This window comes from Salmo salar, chromosome 04 (assembly GCF_965601325.2).
Source record: "Salmo salar chromosome 04, fSalSal1, whole genome shotgun sequence".
NCBI lineage: Eukaryota > Metazoa > Chordata > Actinopteri > Salmoniformes > Salmonidae > Salmo > Salmo salar.
In genome coordinates this window covers 78,583,121-78,604,569 of record NC_138294.1, presented here as the reverse complement: position 1 = coordinate 78,604,569, position 21,449 = coordinate 78,583,121, and the positions used below count along the sequence as shown (strand labels likewise).

The 21,449-nt window shown below is 40.6% G+C and overlaps 2 protein-coding genes across 14 annotated transcripts in view; both read left to right on the top strand.

Moving 5' to 3' along the window:
• Window positions 1-7,252, top strand: part of sytl2a (synaptotagmin-like 2a) — a 44,642-nt gene extending 37,390 nt beyond the window's left edge. For 10 of the 13 annotated variants that reach the window (XM_014197950.3, XM_014197947.3, XM_045717322.2 and 7 more), the window contains 8 exons: window positions 687-806; window positions 1,380-1,549; window positions 1,960-2,062; window positions 3,444-3,605; window positions 3,742-3,838; window positions 3,927-4,032; window positions 6,049-6,254; window positions 6,677-7,252. In XM_014197950.3, coding sequence (XP_014053425.3) covers window positions 687-806; window positions 1,380-1,549; window positions 1,960-2,062; window positions 3,444-3,605; window positions 3,742-3,838; window positions 3,927-4,032; window positions 6,049-6,254; window positions 6,677-6,825 — 1,113 coding nt within the window. In that variant the 3' untranslated portion in view covers window positions 6,826-7,252. Of the gene's footprint in view, window positions 1-686; window positions 807-1,379; window positions 1,550-1,576; window positions 1,811-1,959; window positions 2,063-3,443; window positions 3,606-3,741; window positions 3,839-3,926; window positions 4,033-6,048; window positions 6,255-6,676 lie in introns of those variants that run through there. The other 3 variants (XM_045717321.2, XM_014197951.3, XM_014197960.3) reach the window with 2 other exon arrangements.
• Window positions 7,253-9,295: 2,043 nt separating this feature from the next.
• LOC106603806 (uncharacterized) lies at window positions 9,296-12,377 on the top strand. Its single transcript, XM_014197946.3, has 4 exons — window positions 9,296-9,525; window positions 10,289-11,143; window positions 11,347-11,422; window positions 11,905-12,377. The coding sequence occupies exons 2-4, from the start codon at window positions 10,338-10,340 to the stop codon at window positions 11,983-11,985; spliced, it is 963 nt and encodes a 320-aa protein (XP_014053421.1). The 5' UTR covers window positions 9,296-9,525; window positions 10,289-10,337; the 3' UTR covers window positions 11,986-12,377.
• The last annotated feature ends 9,072 nt before the right edge of the window (window positions 12,378-21,449 follow it).

Genomic DNA, 21,449 nt, shown 5'->3' with positions numbered 1-21,449 from the left:
TGCAGACATTTTTTGGTACCCTTCCCCGGATCTGGCCTCGACACAATCCTGTCTGGGAGCTCTACGGACAATTCCTTCAACCTCATGGCTTGGTTTTTGCTCTGACATGCACTGTCAACTGTGGGACCTTACATAGACAGGTGTGTGCCTTTTCAAATCACGTCCAATCAACTGAATTTACCACAGGTGGACTCCAATCAAGTTGTAGAAACATCTCAAGCGTGATCAATGGAAACAGGATGCACCTGAGCTCCATTTTGAGTCTCATAGCAAAGGGTCTGAATACATGTAAATAAGGTATTTCTGTTTTAAAATTGTAATACATTTGCAAAAAATTCTGAAAACCTGTTTCCGCTTTGTCATTATGGGGTGTTGTGTGTAGATTGCTGAGTTTTTAACATCTATTTTAGAATAAGGATGTAACGGGAAAAAATGTGTAATAGTACCCGAAGGCACTGTATGTGCATGTAGCAGACCCTGGCTCCAACCACTATGTAGGCCCACAATGTGTTTTAACGTGTGTGTGTGTGTGTGTGTGTGTGTGTGTGTGTGTGTGTGTGTGTGTGTGTGTGTGTGTGTGTGTGTGTGTGTGTGTGTGTGTGTGTGTGTGTGTGTGTGTGTGTGTGTGTGTGTGTGTGTGTGTGTTTCTGACCACCCGCCATTGTTGTTTCTGCACTATCTTGTAGAAGGATGGCAGAGACAGTGACAGCACCTCAGTGAAAAGTCTCAACTTCAGCTGGAAAAAGCGGATGGGCAGTTCCCTCACTAACCTTAGCCTCTCCTCTGGCATGGCGTCCATGTCCTCTGTATGTTCCAATGCAGCTTCCCTATCAGTTATGTTGACGTGTGCCATGAAATAATCAAACTCACTTTGCTTTGAATTCACGTGGCTGCAATCCTAATAATGCTAATAACAAAAGTTACAGCAGAACATTTGTTTTCTCCCCCACATGTGATACACAGGAATCATACAATTGTCCCATAGCAGATGTAAGAATATTAGGGTTGTAGAGAATTGGGAATATTAGGGTTGTAGAGAATTGGGAAAATTAGGGTTCTAGAGAATTGGGAGTATTAGGGTTCTAGAGAATTGGGAATATTGGGGTTGTAGAGAATTGGGAGTATTAGGGTTCTAGAGAATCGGGAATATTAGGGTTCTGAATGTGAACTAAGAGAGGCATTTGTTCTGCATCTGGAAGAAAATAATACTGAGGTTCAGTGGTGGCTAGTGGCACTTTAAATTGGGAGGACAGGCTCATTGTAATGTCTCGAACAGAATCAATGGAAGGGTATAAAACACATCAAACATCTGGTTTGATGGCTTGATACAACACTTGGTGATGCTGTTGTCTCTTCCTAACATCATGTGGACCGTTAAGGTGAGCGGCAGTGTGGCAAGCATCTACAGTGGAGTAGATGGGGATGTGGAAGTGAAGGGAACAATCCGGTTTGCCATGAATTATGTCCAGAAGCTCGGGGAGTTCCACATCTTTATTGTCCACTGCAGAGATCTTGCCGTGGCAGAACCTAAGAAGAACCGATCTGATCCGTAGGTGTTCTTGCAATAAATAAGATTGTGTTTGTGTGATTATCCTATCATTGTAAAAGAAATCTGCCATCTCCAGGTGCATAGGTTTACAGAGGTTGATGGAAACATTGTTTTCCGTTACCTTACATAGGATCATCAGTGTGTTATTGCAATTTGAGACTAGGTGCATGGAAAGCAATGATGTGCCTTGGAAACTTTCACCGACTTCTATCCGATTGCACTTGTAGACATGTTACCGCATTTGCTGAGATCGCATTCAAGGTAATCATTGCAGATGCCCGCTTAATTGTTAATTACCTTTAAATGTCCAGCGCGCTATAGCACAGCTTCTAATTGAATCCCAGCCCTAGTTGCTTTTGCTTTGTATTTGTGTAGTGGCTAAGAATCTGATGTTGGATATTCATTTTCAGATATGTGAAATGTTACCTCTTACCGGACAAAGCGAAGATGGGAAAGAGAAAAACCAGTGTGAAAAAGAAGACCTTGAACCCCACTTACAATGAGATCCTTAGGGTAAGAGAGAAGAGATATGATGGCTGGTTATTAAAGTCATCCTCCAGTCTCCTTTTCAGATCATTTATCACATGATTCACTCAACAAACATCTCAATAGGTGGTCCAGGTGTCCTCTGATATGGCAGAAGTCTGTGTGTGGGGGGGGGGTACATTCCTGATTTTATACTCAGGATATTGTTTTTTCAACAGTTCAAAAATAGCTGGACACAAAGCTATCAGTGACGACACAACGTTATCAGTGACGACACAAAGCTATCAGTGACGACACAAAGTTATCAGTGACGACACAAAGCTATCAGTGACGACACAAAGCTATCAGTGACGACACAAAGCTATCAGTGACGACACAAAGTTATCAGTGACGACACAAAGCTATCAGTGACGACACAAAGTTATCAGTGACGACACAAAGTTATCAGTGACGACACAAAGCTATCAGTGACGACACAAAGCTATCAGTGACGACACAAAGTTATCAGTGACGACACAAAGCTATCAGTGACGACACAAAGTTATCAGTGACGACACAAAGTTATCAGTGACGACACAAAGCTATCAGTGACGACACAAAGCTATCAGTGACGACACAAAGCTATCAGTGACGATACAAAGTTATCAGTGACGATACAAAGTTATCAGTGACGACACAAAGCTATCAGTGACGACACAAAGCTATCAGTGACGACACAAAGCTATCAGTGACGACACAAAGCTGTCAGTGACGATACAAAGTTATCAGTGACGATACAAAGTTATCAGTGACGACACAAAGTTATCAGTGACGACACAAAGTTATCAGTGACGACACAAGGCTATCAGTGACGACACAAGGCTATCAGTGACGACACAAAGTTATCAGTGACGACACAAAGCTATCAGTGACGACACAAAGCTATCAGTGACGACACAAAGTTATCAGTGACGACACAAGGCTATCAGTGACGACACAAGGCTATCAGTGACGACACAAAGTTATCAGTGACGACACAAAGCTATCAGTGACGACACAAAGCTATCAGTGACGACACAAAGTTATCAGTGACGACACAAAGTTATCAGTGACGACACAAAGCTATCAGTGACGGCACAAAGCTATCAGTGACGACACAAAGCTATCAGTGACGACACAAAGCTATCAGTGACGACACAAAGCTATCAGTGACGACACAAAGCTATCAGTGACGACACAAAGCTATCAGTGACGACACAAGGCTATCAGTGACGACACAAGGCTATCAGTGACGACACAAAGCTATCAGTGACGACACAAAGTTATCAGTGACGACACAAAGCTATCAGTGACGACACAAAGCTATCAGTGCTCTGTCTATTGTGTCTGCTTTGAATAAACCCCTTTATCCCCTTTTCTACCCCTGCAGTTTAAAGTTACCATGGAGACCCTCAAGACTCAAGCACTTAATGTCTCCGTGTGGCACAACGACAACTTTGGACGGAACAGCTTCCTTGGCGAGGTGGACTTGGATTTGTCTGAATGGGACTTTAGCAACACGCAGATGAATGATTATGCTTTGAAAGCAAGGGTAAACTACAAGAGGAATAGTTTTGGTCGTATACAGTCTGTTTTGCAGTGTCAATTTTATATAGGTGGTAATTCATAAAGACTGATCTGATACCAACTTGCCACAACTAAAAATAAAGTTATTCTATTCACTTTAGATCTCGACACAGTCTCTCAGTCCCTCTCACTCCCAATCTATTGACCATAGAGGAGAGATGAGAATAGGATTGCGTTTCCTGCCACAGATCTCATACAGTAAGTGGTTTCTCAGACCACTCTCATCATCATCTAGCCTGTTCTGTGTTCTATTGAACACTTATGTGTGTTTTTACTCAATTGATAGGTAAGAGGTCATCCAAAACAGAGACGGGTGAGGTGCAGATTTGGGTGAAAGACTGCAAGAACCTGCCTGCTATCAGGGGTGCGATCATTGACCCCTTCGTGAAATGGTATGTGTTTTGGGTATGTTGCACCTGGTTAAATACGGGTGTGAAGCATACTTTAGTATTGAATATCTTTATAGTGCCAATGTGTAATTTAGTCATATATAAACTAAACCATTGGATTTGTAGCGATTCACTCACAAATGTAATACACTGTAGAAATACAGATTTTTTTTTATACTGTTGTACTCCTGTAGATGGCAATTTATTGTCCTCTTTTACTCACTGAATATTGGCCCTGTTTTAATACTTTGAAAATGCATCCTCCCTTCTTTCCTTGAGGTAAGCACTTATGCAAATCTAAACTTAGCAAAAAAAGAAACGTTCTCTCATTGTCAACTGCGTTTATTTTTATGTGCAAATATTTGTATGAACATAACAAGATTCAACAACTGAGACATAAACTGAACAAGTTCCACAGACATGTGACTAACAGAAATTGAATAATGTGTCCCTGAAAAAATGGGGGGTCAAAATCAAAAGTGACAGTCAGTATCTGGTGTGGCCACCAGCTGCATTAAGTACTGAAGTGCATTTCCTCTGCATGGAATGCACCAGATTTGCCAGTTCTTGCTGTGAGAAGTTACCCCACTCTTCCACCAAGGCACCTGCAAGTTCCCAGACATTTCTGGGGGGAATGTCCCTAGCCCTCTGATCCAACAGGTCCCAGACGTGCTCAATGGGATTGAGATCCGGGCTCTTCGCTGGCCATGGCAGAACACTGACATTCCTGTCTTGCAGGAAATCACGCACAGAACGAGCAGTATGGCTGGCACCATTATCATGCTGGAGGGTCATGTGAGACGCCACAGACAGAGCCTACAGGAACGGTACCACATGAGCAGATTGCCTGCAATGAGATTGCCTGCAATGACAACAAGCTCAGTCCGATGATGCTGTGACACACCGCCCAAGACCATGATTGACCTTCCACCTCCAAATCGATCCCGTTCCAGAGTACAGGCCTCGGTGTAATGCTCATTCCTTCGACGATAAATGCGAATCCGACCATCACCTCTGGTGAGACAAAACCGTGACTCATCAGTGAAGAGCACTTTTTGCCAGTCCTGTCTGGTCCAGCGACGGTGGGTTTGTGCCCATAGGCGACGTTATTGCCAGTGATGTCTGGTGAGGACCTGCCTTACAACAGGCCTACAAGCCCTCAGTACAGCCTCTCTCAGCCTATTGTGGACAGTCTGAGCACTGATGGAGGGATTGTGCGTTCCTGGTGTAACTCGGGCAGTTGTTGTTGCCATCCTGTATCTGTTCCGCAGGTGTGATGTTCGGATGTACCGATCCTGTGCAGGTGTTGTTACACGTGGTCTGCCACTCTGAGTACGATCAGCTGTCCGTCCTGTCCCCCTGTAGCGTTGTCTCCCTGTAGCGCTGTCTCACAGTACGGACATTGCAATTTATTGTCCTGGCCACATCTGCATGGCTCCTTGCAACATGCCTAAGGCACATTCACGCAGATGAGCAGGGACCCTGGGCATCTTTCTTTTGGTGTTTTTCAGAGTCAGTAGAAAGGCCTCTTTAGTGTCCTAAGTTTTCATAACTGTGACCTTAATTGCCTACCGTCTGTAAGCTGTTAGTGTCTTAACGACCGTTCCACAGGTGCATTTTCATTAATTGTTTATGGTTCATTGAATAAGCATGGGAAACAGTGTTTAAATGAAGATCTGTGAAGTTATTTGGAGTTTTACTAATTATCTTTGAAAGACAGGGTCCTGAAAAAGGGACGTTTCTTTTTTTTGCTGAGTTTATATGCAATTGGATAGGTATAAGGTGACCACCCTATTACTTTCACCAAGCCACCCAGTTCATATCTGTGATTACCTCAAGAATGGTAGCGAGGAAGGATAGGATGCATTTCTGTAATATTCTAACAGGGCCATTGATTGCTTTTGTCCTAAACTTACAGTATACTGTTAGAGCTAAAGCTCTTCCTTGAAATGCACAGGATCAGATTGTGGGCCAGAGTGTGCTAGGCTGCTAATCTGTTGTTGTTGTATGCTATTTTAGCACTGTGCTTCCAGACACGAGCAGGAAAAGCCGACAGAAGACTCGGGTGGTGAAGAAGACGGCCAACCCCATGTTCAATCACACCATGGTCTACGATGGCTTTCGGCCAGACGACCTACGAGAGGCCTGCGTTGAAGTCACAGTGTGGGATCATGACCGGCTCACTAACCATTTCATTGGGGGCTTAAGGCTGGGCCTTGGAACAGGTAAGATACTTTGTGTCATTTGTTTAAAGTTTGGCCGGGACTCAATTCAAGGCACGTTAAAATGCAGCACACTATAACAGACTTTTAAAGGTAATTTACACATGAGTCGACATGCGCAACGTTGACCATGAATGAGATCTCTGAGAACATCGGGAAAATGTCTTTAAATGGCACATTCTCAGCTGTGCAGTGCTCTTTGCCCTGTGCTATAGCACCGATTGAATTACGGCATCTAATGGGTTGACATAATTCCCCACATTTCTGAATCTGATTATTGCTTTTCTCTAAGGTAGTATGTCTTTATATTGAAATAGTTTCTTGAGTCGTTCCAAACCTATTGTAGCCTAATTATTAATATTGAAATGCATACACAATACATCCAATAGGAAGCTAACTGGATCATCTCCAATCTGTCTTTACAGGTAAAAGTTATGGGTTAGAGGTGGATTGGATGGATTCAACCTCTGAAGAAGCAAGTTTATGGGAGAGAATGATGCATTCTCACAATGAATGGGTTGAGGATGTTATACCCTTGAGAATGTTGATAATGGCAAGAGATTTATCAAAATAAGATGGTGTGTGAAAAGTTGGATGACAAAATGAGAAGAAAGTTGCTCATTGGGTGTATAAGTTTGATGAAATGTATAAGCGATAATGTAATCAGTAATATAATCTCTCACTTTTTTTAGGAGAAAGACCATATAGGCAATTTGGAGTATTGTGCTTGGTGCTTAGATTCTTCTTAGAATTACATTACAAATGTGTATTTTATTTTTTGAAAGATTAACATTTTACATAATCATGCTTGTTGTCATACTGATCAAATACCTACTCAGAAATTGTTAAGATATAAATAGGTTGTTTTAATTGATTCATTCCAATACATATTTATCGCTATTTGTATATATTCCTATATATGTTTTCATAAAGTTATTCCATGGTAAATTCACTGAAGAAAATGTTTCCACTATTGATACAACAGCATATATAATCAGAAATGTGGTGTTGTGTTTTCATTGTTGTCTTTGTAAAATACATTTATTCACATTACTCAATATAGTAACAACATATATTTTTCATCATAGTTAATGTTTCCACTAATTCAGGCACCCCAACAATAAATACAATATCACATGTTGAAAAACAAATTCTGTGTGAATTCAATAGTAATGGTTGTACACAAAGGATGACATTTTTCGCCAGCAATTGGCAGGAAGCAGTGAGAAAAATAACCACAGCATTTGAAATGGACCGGAAGTTGGATTTCCAAGAGAATGCAAAAAGAGCCATGATCCTATGGGGAATTTGGGACAGAGTTTTTTTTAAATGCTCCAGAATAATAAATAATAATATATTGCTGTTATTGGCAGAGAGGTTTGGAACTCTCTTATTGGTCTATTAACTAATTTACCGCAAGACCCAAACTCCATCACACCATACCATAACAGGCTGAAATTTCAGGCGGTCATTTCAAACAGCTCACTAAAAGGGCATTATCATAATTTTCACAGTATCACGTTTTTGACTGCACAGAGGTCATTTGTCTTATGTACATTGAGACCTTTTTAGAGTGGAGTCTTTTGGGCATCTGGTGATATAGATCTCTCTCGCATCGTCTTATTCAGTCTGACGAATCTGGCTACAATTCATCCAGGGATGATCAGATCTGCCTTGCGCACATTAGAGCAGTAGAAAGGGAGAAGGTGGAAGGGAGGCGCGAAATGCTGAGGGTCTAAGATGCTACAGCGGCAGAATTTCAGCCACGTGTGGGCCACAGGGGCGGAAATCCCGGGGGGGACGGGGGGGGACACGACCCCCCCCATCCTTGGAAAAATATGATTTGTCCCCCCCCCAATATATCACTGAAACATAACTATGTAATTTAAATAATATTAATAATACGCAATGAAAGCAATTGTGCTGATTATAGATACTTAATAGCGCGTTTTTAAGTTTCAAAAGATTGCGACCCCCCCCACCCTTTGCCTCACAATGTTTTGATCCACTGCCAGTTCCTTAGTTGGCAAGGTAACAGAGGGGTCGTATCTACTGTCTGAAAGGCACTCAATGAACGTAACTGAATTGAGGTTAATCCAGTCAATCGCACACACACACTAGCTGAAAATGCAGAGCTAGCGCTCAAATATTAACTATTAAGCTAGCTAGTACCTATTCCATTTATGTGGCCTCGTCAAAGATGGAATCTTTGCTATCGTCAATTTATTCCAAGATCAGCATGCAGATGATGTAAGTTAGTGCTTCAAAGTCCCTGCGATAAGGTTAGCGATAAACTGAAGTCCAAACTGAACAGATTGCTCTTGAGAAAATTTTATGTAATTGTCCCCTCCAAAGTTGATATCAGATTTTCGACCCTGGTGGGCCACCCTGTGAACCAGGCGCGAATGGAGTCCAAGTGGTATACAATTTGATATATTAAAATAAGATATTTATTTTTAAAAGGTAGCCCTGCTAGCAGGCTCAAACCTTCATAATGCGACCCCTGGTGTGCAAATAACTAAGCACAGCTGCGACTCTTTTTATAGACTCACGCTAGACCCCGTGGGAAAGATCGCCTTCCCTTGCTCAGACGTTGCGTGTATCAACCAATGGTTGCAGCACCGACTGACATATACTGCTATAACATATGACGGGGTTCGCTGAGAAGTAAAATACCTATCCATGCGTTGTAAGATTTGGCAGACGTCAGCAACGCCTGGGCAGAGGAACTGATTTCCCTCCCAAATATAAAGAAATGGGGGCTTGTTGAATTTATGTCAGATTTATTGGAATTGTAAAAAAATAAATAATAGTTGTAAATAGATCACAGTAACGTTTCACAGAGAGTTTTCATAGTATATGATTATTAGTGATGTTTTTCCGCCTCGTCACTAGTTACCATAGCCACAAAGTCATAAACCCCGCCTATGTCTACAATTTATCTTTATCATATATATATATATATATTCTTTTTTTTACAATATAGCCGTTTACTTTGTGGCTGTGGTAGCTAGGGAAAACCATTTCCGCGGGTTGAGTCGCCATTTTGACTTTGTGGCTGAGGTAACCAGTGAAAACCATTTCCGCGGGTTGAGTTGCCATTTTTTACGTCCTTTGTACGTTTGGAAGTTCTGTCCGCTAGTCAGCAAATAGTTGTTTTCGGGATTAGACACATTTACAGACTGTCAAACAAGATCAAATCTTTTCCTACGAGAAGCTGAATAATATTACGAACAAATAGCTACAATCTGATCCAGTTAAAGCTTCACGGACGGTAAGTGTGGTTCCTTCAAAAATGCTTTGTCATTTTGTTTGTGCGCAATGGCCTTCCAACTAGCTAATAATATTATAACTAACTAGCGTTAAATACAAAAATAACGTTGACATTGTTGAAAACACAAACTAGTTAACAAAATATCAATGTGAGTAATTATAACATGTTCCAAAAAACGGAAAGATTACATGGTAACTAATGTTAGCTAGTTAGGCCTAATGTAACGGCAGTCTTGCTCAGACAACATTATGCCACCTAAATTAACTAGCTAACGTTAGATACAGCCCGCCTTGAACAACTGCATTAACTAGAAATGTTAGTCTATATTAGTCTTTCATTTCTCGAGAAAGATCCACACAATGAATGTTTTGGCAATTGAATGCTCATGATGTTTGGCTTTGGAATTTCCATGAAAAAGCTCTAAAATCACGTTTACATGAGAAAATAAATCGAAAACCGTGATTATTTAATAAATGATCTAACCGAAATAGAACAACTCAAAAAGCACTAATCGCTCAGCGCTACTGATTAACGTAATATTTGGTAAAGGAAACGTGTATGGCCTCAAGACTTTTTAGGCCCTTCAAAATGGGGGTTGAGGTAATGGACAGAGAATCTGAAGGATAGCTAGGCCTAATTTAACATTACTCACTGAAGCACAGGACACAATACTTATGTATTTTCATGTCTAGGGGGCAGAAACCCAATATATTCATTAAACAGACTTAATTTACTAATCAATGTTCTTGTTGTATTCTCACAGATAATCTGAGTGGGAATAAATTGGTGGTGTCCCTCATCAAAAGCTAAAAATGATCACCAGACGAAGAGGTCGTTCAGACAACACCGATGTGGAGGTGCACTCTTCAACTTGTCCTTTTGATGTTGAAGTCACTGACTTTGTTGAAATGATAGAAAATGTTAAAACGAGTCCCTCTGAAGAAATTAGGTCAGAGAATGGGGATAGTACAGTTGGATTAGAGCTGGATGATTTATTTGGAATCGACAAGTTAAACTGGACATTTGAGAAGGATGCGGTCTTCCCTCTTTTCGACATTGGATTGACCGAATTAGGTGTGGGTGACACAACAGATCAAGATTTTTGGATTGGCACATCCAGGACCCCATCGCCCGAAGGAGTGTCTGCTGTTCAGAAAAGGAAGGGGAGAGATGACCCGTCTGGGAACATGATCAACAAAAACGCTGTCGCTGCGCGAATTAATCGTCTGAAAAAGAAGGAATACGTGAACGGGCTGGAAAATAAAGTCGGGTCTCTGTCGTCAGAAAACCGCATACTCAAACAGGAAAACGTCCAATTGAATAAGAGGGTAGAAGAGTTGGAAGATGAGACGAGGTACCTGAGAGCTGTGTTGGCCAACGAGAGCATGTTAGCCCAGCTGTTGTCAAGGCTGAGCGGTGTGAACGGCATGAAATTATCTTCCTCGCTTTTCCAGGGGTCCAACAAGAATGACGACCACGATTATGCCTTGCCCCGGAAACGTGTGAAGGTGGAGGAAAAGGAGACCTCTGGTGGCGTCTGTCTGCACGTGGACAAGAACAACGTCTCAGTGGAGTTCTGCACTAAGTGTGCAGAGAGTGCAAGCGCATCGCTCAAAATGTAGGGTCAAGTACTTTTATCTGTTTTCAGCTGTTGAGACTGAACCTGATTAACTTCAGTGTAATGAACGTCAGGGGAATCTATGAACACTGTTAAAACTATTTGAGATCATTACTTAATTAAGAAATGTTGAATGATTGAGCATGTATAAAAAATCTTACCAATGATTTAAGTACACGTTACTCGTTAAACCTTGTTGCCAGTTTTCTTCTAGGTGATGATTGTTCTACCATGCTGGATGAATGGGTTACAGAACGTCCCTGTCTGCTTGGCTCCATGGTAAGGATCTCAGATGAAGAAAAGCTGATGATTTGATAAATTCTAAGATGTTTTTCAAGTTGTATTCCTCTTAGCATACACCAAAGGCTTTTACACTAACATTAAGTTTACACTGGAACATATCTTTCCATCTTAGTTTGAATTACTTTTCTTTTAAGTTCTATGCAGTAAGCGTTTAACCTGTAAATATTAAATCAAACTGATTTCCCTCCCAAATATAAAGAAATGGGGGCTGTTGAATTTGTCAAGTTTATTGGAATTGTAAAAAAAAATAATTGTAAATAGATTACAGTGACGTTTCACAAAGAGTTTTCATTAGTATATGATTATTAGTTCATATTGGCTCTCAAACCAGAATGGGTAAAAACAACAACATATAATTGCTTAGCATGGTTTGGTTAGAACTTGTCTTTTTGTGAAACGTCACTATTCTGCTGAAGGATCTTTTCATTTAGCGCCCCTATTTTTCTTTATTGCTAAAGTGGATTCTGCTGTTCGGGAAGCTGAAGAGGCGGGACCCGCTGCTGCCAACTTGGCCTGGTATTTTTTTAAAGGTAGTATAACAAAGGGTGTAAGTGACTACATTTAACCAGTATCCCATAACACCTTCTTTGTAAAAAGTAGTGAATTTAGAATATATTGTGGATGACAAGTGTTCCACTACCTATTGCATTGACAATATTACAGGTCCTATAACGGTTTGTTCACAAGTTTAACCTGACTTGTTGACACATTGGTATGTAACCCAGTTGTTTATAAAAACTAGTCAAACTCTCTTGTTATCGATGTGATCCTGATAGAAATGGACATCACCAATTTTGTATAAAGTGACAATGTTAAAGAATGTTATGTAAAATACAAAGATGTTGTGGCAACTTTTTTTTCTAAATGAGAGAACAATGTTTCAGGAACATGGATATGATTAAATGATTGACAATAAATCTTATTTTGGTTATACACGTTTCAGTTATATATTTTACCTTGAATGTGACCCAATGTATTTGATATTAACACATCTCTTTTTCTCTTTTCAAACAGCAAGCTCTTTCTGCAGACATGTCTATCAATTCCTCAACAAAATGGAAAAATGTGGTAATGGTTTGTGAGGCCTCATTTCAGTGGAGAGTTCAAAGCATACTCTATGTGCATATGCCTACTAGTCCGATGTACTTGTTTTTTAACATAATGGTGCTGCATTTTGTTTTAAAGTGATATTTCACTAAAATCAGCTTCAGGTGTTTTCAGACTTCAAAATTGGTCTAATGAATAAGTTCATGTCCCACCCCACCACCTCTATATCCAGCTATATGCCTCAATCCCAAATGAATCCCCCCCAAAATACAGGTGCTGATCAAAATTATGCAAATTAAAATAATTTCAGATGGCACCTATCTTTCCCTGGGGTTGATGCATTTAGTGGGATTTACACATCTGGTAGCTTGGGCCATTGATTCATTTAGACAGACCACTTCTGAGGTCTGAAAATGTCTAACAAATAGTGTAAGGGACTGCCACTCTAAAGTTTATCGAGCTGGACGGCATTTCAGTGATAATATTTAATGTGGAGAACCCACAATGCTTTCACTTGGATCTGAAAAGTAAATTGTTAGCTACTTCACAAATTAACTTTGTTAAAAGGCACCGTCCTTAATTTGTTTTTCAACGTTATGGCTGACCCAAACACTTGGTCTGCTATAAAGCTAAAGGATGGGTTGGAGAAATGTAACCACCTTCAAATTCATAGATGAAGCTATGGATGAAAGGAGTGACAATACACGAGATCGAAATGATAGTTTTGCGTTTATATTTAAGCTATACATTGTTTGAAACAACCTTATTTTGGGTTATGATGGCGTAAGCTCAGGAGGAATTAAGTTGTGTTCTTCCAAGAATCCATGGGTATAGGTAGGTGGCTAAAATTCACAGGTCATAACAGTGGCATGCAAGGCTACTTATTTGGGCATGCACTGCAAACAAAACTGTTTTTATGAAAAATCGGGAATATTTTGCCATATGTGCATATATGTTGGACGTAGGAAACTAAAAGAGTTTGAGAGCCTCTTAACAGACAGAACATTTTTAGACTGATGCATTTTGCTGATTACTTGAGGTGTACATGATTTAAGGACCCCAACCAAACACACCGTTGAAACCATCATAACCCCCCTTTTTTTTTTTTTATCCATTGTTTAAAGAATGTCTTTGTTTATATACACTATAGCTTCAAAATATGGTTAAACTATCACATGGACAGTCAGTACATGCATCCTATGAATTGAGTGGTTACATTTCTCCAGCCCTGTGATCACGCAAATTTGTAGCAAACCAAGTGGTGGTGCTGTTGAATTCATTATTGTGCCATTAGGATTAGTTTGGTATTGAAGACCTTATACAGTTAAATTGTTTCTTGCACTGAAAGTAGACCAGGAGCCAGTTGGCTGCAATTTGGATTTCTTAAAAACAGCCGCTTTGAACTCCAGCCAACTTTAGCCACTGCTAACCAAAGGTCAATTGGAGTGATGGTTACTGTCCAATTTTGAACAATTCACTGGCAAATAAATTGAAATCAATTCAATAACCTGGTTTGAAATCACAAAAGGTGATTTGGCCAAAAGTGAACTCTTCACAGTTGCCTTCATCACACCCATTGATTTTTTTTTTTGTTAGCAGTGAGTGGCTGTTTTTTCTAAAGAAATCCAAATTGGATTTAGTGTCCTGGCCCATAGACCACTGTCAGGGTAAGGAATCATTTACATTTGTATTAATTTAGCAGATTAATCCAGTGTGATTTACAGGAGCAATTGGGGTAAATTGCCTTGCTCAAGGGTACATCAGATTTTTAACCAATTCTGCTTGTGGATTTGAACCAGCGACCTTTCGTTTACTGGCCCAACGCTCTTAACCGCTAGGCTTCCTGCCGCTGAATGATGAATGTGTGTGGTAGACTGGTAGTTATGCGCTAGGCGTCTATGACCTGTACTATAATTGAAGGCTCTTTTGCACTAAAATTGCCAATGTATTCTACACTGGTAAAATGGTATCCTCAATCAATATTTTAGATTGTCTGTCTGGTTGGCCTGCTAGTAAATGGCAATAGCCAATATAAATAGATGTTCATATCACTATACACTATACAAATGTTACTCCTGAAGTACCTTCCTTAACTGGCTTGATATAACTCAAGTTGATGCCATTTTTACTGTACAATCCAAATTGAACCATCTTTGCATTGTTTATCAGTTGCACTACCTTAGGATTTGGCACTCTCAGACCTTTGTTTTTATGTCAGGTCACTCAACATTTTCCTTATGCACATAGGGTATGTTGCACGCTTTTTTTTTTTTGAGGGCCTTTGTGTTAAAGGTATAGTTCGGGATTTGACGCCTTTATCAACTTCCCCATTTTCAGATGAACCCATTTGTCTGTGCATGCAGTTTGAAGGAAGTTGATCACTAATAGTAGCGCAATTGCTAACTAGCGTTACCCATAGACTTCAAGTCATTGCGCTATCTGCTAGCATGCCCTAATGCTAGTTTGTATTGGCTTGCGAAACTACCTCAACTTCCTTCATATTGAACACAGATGTAAAAAATTGTATCCATAAGTTCATCTGACTAGGGAAGTAGATAAAGGGCCTCATTGCCAAAATCCTGAAGTGTCCATTTAAAATAATTTAGGACCCTCGGTTTATGGGCATTTAACACACAGCTTTGAGGTGGGCCTGGATTTAAACAGACAAGCATTGTATTGCGATCCTGATTCTGAGGTGTAATTTCTTATCACTAAAATTGCCAATGAATCATGCATCAAATGCATTAAGTAAAAATATGCCAAGTAAAAACATTTTCAAAATCCAGAAGTTATACAACCTGATAATCACCTAATGCATGTTTTAATTAACATTTAGCATTAAGGTATAACATGTATATTGAACTAGGCATGTTATTTAATGGCTGTTACCGTGGTTCCACTTCAAACACAGCAGAAGCATTTTACAAGTTAATTGCAGTGCAATGTTCTGCGCAATCTGTTTTGAATTCTGTCCTCTATACTAATTTCAGTGAAGCGATAATGGCCCATTCTCCCGATTTATTAAACTACAGTTGTCCATATGGTTATGAAACTACACGGTGAGAACACCCAGTAACTTGGTAATACCATAAAGCACACTTGATGTGGGCCACGTTCAGTAGGCAAACCTATTTGAATGTTAGAATTGCCATGAATAGAGCAGATGTGAATCCACGTCAGGCCTGTTCGTTCTACATATATCTACGAGTGTTCCACTACAGCAGGTATTCCCAAATGGGTACTGCAATGCTGTCGGGGGTACACCAAATACAAATGTGATAAGGTTTTTTCTTTAAAAAAAAAAAGTGTTCACATTTTCAAACAGAACATTTATTTTCCAACAGGGCTATACATCTGGGTGAGTCTCTCCCCCCCCCTCCGCCTTGAGTAGCCTCGTTTCACTGCCAAAAATTAAATTAAACCTAGTGTTCAGTGAAATAACAACACAATGTCAAATACAGGTAGCCTAGTCAAATAATTCACATCCAATCACATTAACCGTTACTGTCTCGCGGGAAACCTAGAAACGAAACGTGACAATTTGAAAAATAAACCACAGGAGTTTGAGCTAGAATAAAGACGACTTTCGAGTAGTAAGACGTATATCCGCAACATATACCATTTAATAAGGGTCTTGAAGTGTCTTATATGGTGAGCTACCGAGTGGCTAGGACAGGTAAGCCCATACTTTTGTGGAGAACTTAATTCTTCCTGCTGCTGTGGATATGGCTGGGACAATGCTGGAGGAAAAGGCCCAAAAAACGATACAATGTCTTCATCAAACAACACTTTCGCTACGCATCAGTGACATGGCAGGAGATGTTTTGAAACAGTTACTGCTTCGCATACAAGCCAGTGAATTCTATGCGTTACAGCTGGATGAGTCAACAGACGTGGCGGGCCTTGCACAGCTCCTGGTATATGTCCGTTACATTTGAGGGGTCAATTAAATTAAGGAAGACATTCTCTTCTGCATATCACTGTAATCCAGGACAACATGAGAGGATATTTTTAAAGTACTGGACAGCTTTGTGACATCAAATGGAATTTGGTGGTCAAGATGTGTTGGTATCGACAGATGGCGCAAAAGCCTTGACGGAGACAGTAGAGTGGTTGCTTCCGACGCCACTTGGGTACACTGCAGCATCCACCGAGAGGCTCCCTTGGCAGCTTGAAAGACATTTGACACTACAGTGAAAATGGTTAACTTTGTTAAAGCAAGGACCCTGAACTCTCGTGTATTTTCTGCATTATGCAATGATATGGGCAGTGACAATGTAACGCTTTTACAACACAGAAGTGCGCTGGTTATCAAGGGGCAAAGTATTGACACGTTTTTTTTTTAAATTGAGAGACGAGCTTAGTTTTCTTTACTGACCATCATTTTCACTTATCTGACCGCTTGCATGACGACTGGCCTATCTGGGTGATGTTTTTTCTCACCTGAATGATCTGAATCTAGGATTACAGGGACTCTCCGTAACTATATTCAATGTGCGGGACAAAATGGAGGCTATGATTAAGAAGTTGGAGCCCTTTGTCTGCATTAACAAGGACACCACACAGGTCTTTCCATCATTGTATGGTATTTTTTTGTGTGTGCAAATTAACTCAAGCTTATGGACAATGTCAAATGTGATATAGCGAATCACCTGAGTTGGGTGCACAATTATGCAGGTACTTTCCCGAAATGATATCCCTTTCAATGCCCTGCCTCCAGTCCACTTACCGATATCTGAACAAGAGAGCCTCATCGAAATTGCAGCAAGCGGTTCTGTGAAAATTGAATTTAATCAGAAGCCACTGCCAGATTTCTGGATAGGGCTGCGCTGAGAGTAGCCTGCCTAAGCGCTGTTATGACACTGATGCCCTTTGCAACCACGTACCTATGTGAGAGTGGATTCTCAGCCCTCACTTTTATGAAAACTAAATACAGGCATAGACTGTGGAAAATGATCTAACACTCCAATACAACCCAACATTGCAGAGTTATGTGTATCCTTTCAAGCACACCCTTCTCATTAACCTGTGGTGAGTTATTCACAATTTAATGAACAAATTAGGTTTTATATGTAAGATGGTAAAGAGCAAAATTATTGATTTATTATTTGTGCCCTGGTCCTGTCAGAGCTCTTTGTCACTTCGCATGAGCCAGGTTGTGACAAAAAGTCACATTTTATTAAACATAATGTGTAGTGTGTGTGGCAGGCTTACAACGATGGCAAAAAACAACATTTCGGAGTGCGCTGACCCTGGTGCTAGAGGGGGTACGCAGCTGGAGATTGAATGTTTGAAGGGGTACAGGACTATAAAAAGTTTAGGAACCACTGCACTACATAGTGCCACAATGAATGCGGCCACCAACTAAAACGTAAATAATGGAGCAAATATAGTATTTGTCAACCTGGGGAAACTTGGGAAGAATTGTAAGAACATAGTCCAACTGGTAAAAAGCACATGAGGGGGTACTCTGGGCAGAGAAAAGTGTAATTCTGGATTTAAATTATATTTGTAGTGCTCAAAGAATGTTGATTTAAGGGGAGGGTTTATTTTGAATGTGTAACTTGACAGCATAATGATGGGAATTGGTTTCAGGTAGGAGTTGGTTTGTTGAGGTAAGACAGTTGTGCATCTCATTAATATAAGGCACTTTCTTCAAATTCAAGGTGGATTCACAGGCTGTTCAGACAGGCAGACCATTCTGATGTTATTTAATTGGTCAAAAGTCCAATTAGTGAAAACTTTTGGAATTGTGCTGCCTGTAAACACTGCCTTGGACCAGGTCTGCTGGAAATGGTATACCCCCTCCCCCCAAAAAATTGTACAACTGAGATTTTGCAATTCATGGACTTTAATAAAAATACAACCTTGCCCATTTTAGGTTTGTTTAAAACTGTTTTAATCCTCAAGTACCTTGTCACCTGACGTGGATAACTGAAGAAACTTCAAGTAGCTGTTAAAATGTCTGGAGCTTAGGTAGGTGCCGAAGAAAACCTGTCGCACAATCACAGCACCCATGTTCCTCAGGATGGGTTGGGTAATGTTCATCCAAAAACGGAGGACGTATCTGTTACGTTTGTTCCTTATATAATGATAAACCAGGTCGTAGGTTTAAGTACTTTTTAATGAACGTATACTTCAGCTAGAAAACTCCTTGTTTAGCCATGCAAGGTATTCAACCACCTGTCCCGCCCGCATAGCCTACTGGGTAACGTAGTCTAAATGTTATTAACACATAACATCTTTCCTTTAAAATAAAACTACTTTTCTATGTATCCACATCACATTTGTTTACTCAACCTGCATAACACGCAATTTTCAATAACACATTTCTTTCCCCCAATTGCTCTCATCACTTAAGAGGCAATAAACATTCTGATGTATTGTTTTTCTCCTAAATATATTCTGTCCAATTTTTGTGGCTCTATTTCTTTTCACTTAAACAAAACATTCAGTCCAGGTGCCCCTTTTTTTATTTAGCAATTCTCAATAAGCCTTTCAGGGGGTCTGACAGTCCTTTTTGGTCATTCTGAAGTGTTTCCTGAAACAGTTGGTCAGCATTCGTTGTCAGTTAGGGTGTTCTGACTGAATTGTCCATTTCTAAAGGCATTTGACACTTAAGCAGTATCCTCCTGATGATCCTCAGTCCCTTGAGTGAATGGCTGAAGCCTTAGATCCACTCTGTTTTGTCTCAGTTGTGATCCATGCTCCCTTTGGATCTCATAGGATTACGGTGCAACTTCTCTCTGCACACACCCTTGCTGCATCCAGGTTCCTGTATTGATGTCTCGGAGTCGTACATGATCTACAGGTTTCAGTTCAGGTAAGTGTCCTGCACTTTTGTCGTGTCGCTGTTTTTGTTGTCTTTCTGTTTTTCCTTCGTGAGTTTGACTTTGAGCACCTCTGGGCGTTAGCAAGTCCTCGTGGATGGGTAGGTTGGTTCTGATGCGACGTCCCATCAACATTTGTGCAGGTGGAAGTCCGTTCTGCAGCGGTGCGTTGCAGTAGATCATCAGATTTTTTAGGAAATCCTACTTTCCATCGTGTGCCTTTTTCATCAGACCTTTGACAATTTTGACTGAACTCTGCTAAGCCGTTAGACCTTGGGTAATTGGGGCTGGAGGTGTTGGAATCCCCAGTCGTTAGTGAACGATCGGAACTTGAGAACTGCGGGCCATTGTCCGAGTACAGTTCAGACGCAATCAGCAGTCGCTATATCCATTTTTGTACCCATTGATTTTTAAAGAAAAACTTCCTCATGAGCTTAGTTTAACTGTCGTACCCCATCAGAACACAAAATATAAGCTTGTTTTACTCCGTTTGTAAACAAACACTATATAGCCTCAAACATGGTTAAAACTATAATTTTGATATCATGGATGGTCAATCCTTACATCTCTAGCTCTGTCTTAGAATTTGAGTGATTTACCTTTCCTCGAGCCCCATCCCACAGCTTTTTACTGAACCAGGGGTGGGGAGGCCGTTTAATTGTTTCTACTGCTGATTGCTGCTGTAAGGAGGATCGTAGCCAGAGGAAATCGAAGCCTATGCAGCCTGAATGAAGTAAGGTAGTAACCGGTCCACAAGATACAAATGTATTGCCGGCTGCATACAATGCATTTGGATGGTAAAATCTGCCGGCCTAAGTCTAAGAGCAACATCACCCTACTCCTGGAAAGACCGTTGCACATAACTGGTTGCAAGGCCTGCATTCACAGGCAAAGCCAACAGAATAGGATATACGCCAGCACCAACTGCGCTGACAAGTGCACCTCTTATCAGGACACAGGTTGGGCAATTAAGGTCACCTGAATGAGTTTAAGATGTTTCAGATTCAATTCAGAAACCATAAAAATATTGTAGAAAATAAATAATAATTGCAACCCACCAGACAATAAATGGTTTGGATACAGCTACATCATACATGGCCACTGTTGTCAAGAACGGTAGGACAGCCATTGGGAGATTTGAAGTAAAACGCCCTTGAGTGACATTCAGTGCTCTCCTTTATAAGCTTTTGGCAATCAGTCCTACTAATGCCCCATTACCTCCCAGATACATGGGGCCATAGGTGAAGATTTTCCTGTAGAACAACAGTTACATGTTATGATGGGGGCAACATGCAATAGGCTGTCAAGGCAATTAACCAATGTCTAGGCATAGGCGTACAAAAACGTACCTGTCAAGTTCAGGCAGCCGTTCAAATCTTTCCGCTATCATTTGAACGATCACAGCTCTGGGGACTGTGCAGCCGGTGCCTTTTTGTACGACATTGCTGAATTCTGACATTCAGCAAGATGACCTGCAATGTAATGTCAGTGTCCCCCAACAATGCAGGGCTGAGTGAACGTGTATGTGATATGTTCGATAAGAGTGAATCAAATAGCTAATTTAAGATAGCTAACATTCAATTGAATAAAATCCCATTTAAACAGCCTAGTTCAGTGAGCATACGCTAATAAGCACGAACACTGCAATAACACCAGTCAAATGTATTGCTGTACTCTCCGTTACCGATGTCTCAGCTCTAATGTATGTGCTGTAAACGTATAGCTGTTTCAATATTTTCTTCTTTAATATCATTATTTTGAGGAAGGGCGCAGCCATTTTAAACCACATGTACCAGAGTAACCTCTGAACCTTTCACACCAAATTCTATTGGTCAGTACTCCCCACTCTCTGCGGGGTTGAAATAAGTGGATGATAGTGATTTTCAGTGATACCGTCACAAATGGAACAACGAGACCGATATTTCACCGGATGTATAAATGTGAAGCAGCCGCTTGGCGTTTCCACTCACTACCTAATATGATAGTGAGAGGAAGCTCAATGGTCGGCAGTGGGAGAAGATGGAACGAGACGGATTTTGACCGATTCTGCAGATTTTCTCATCGATGAAACATTTAAACTCAATACAGTTTTCTGTTGCCAAAACTAGAATATGTTATGAACAGAG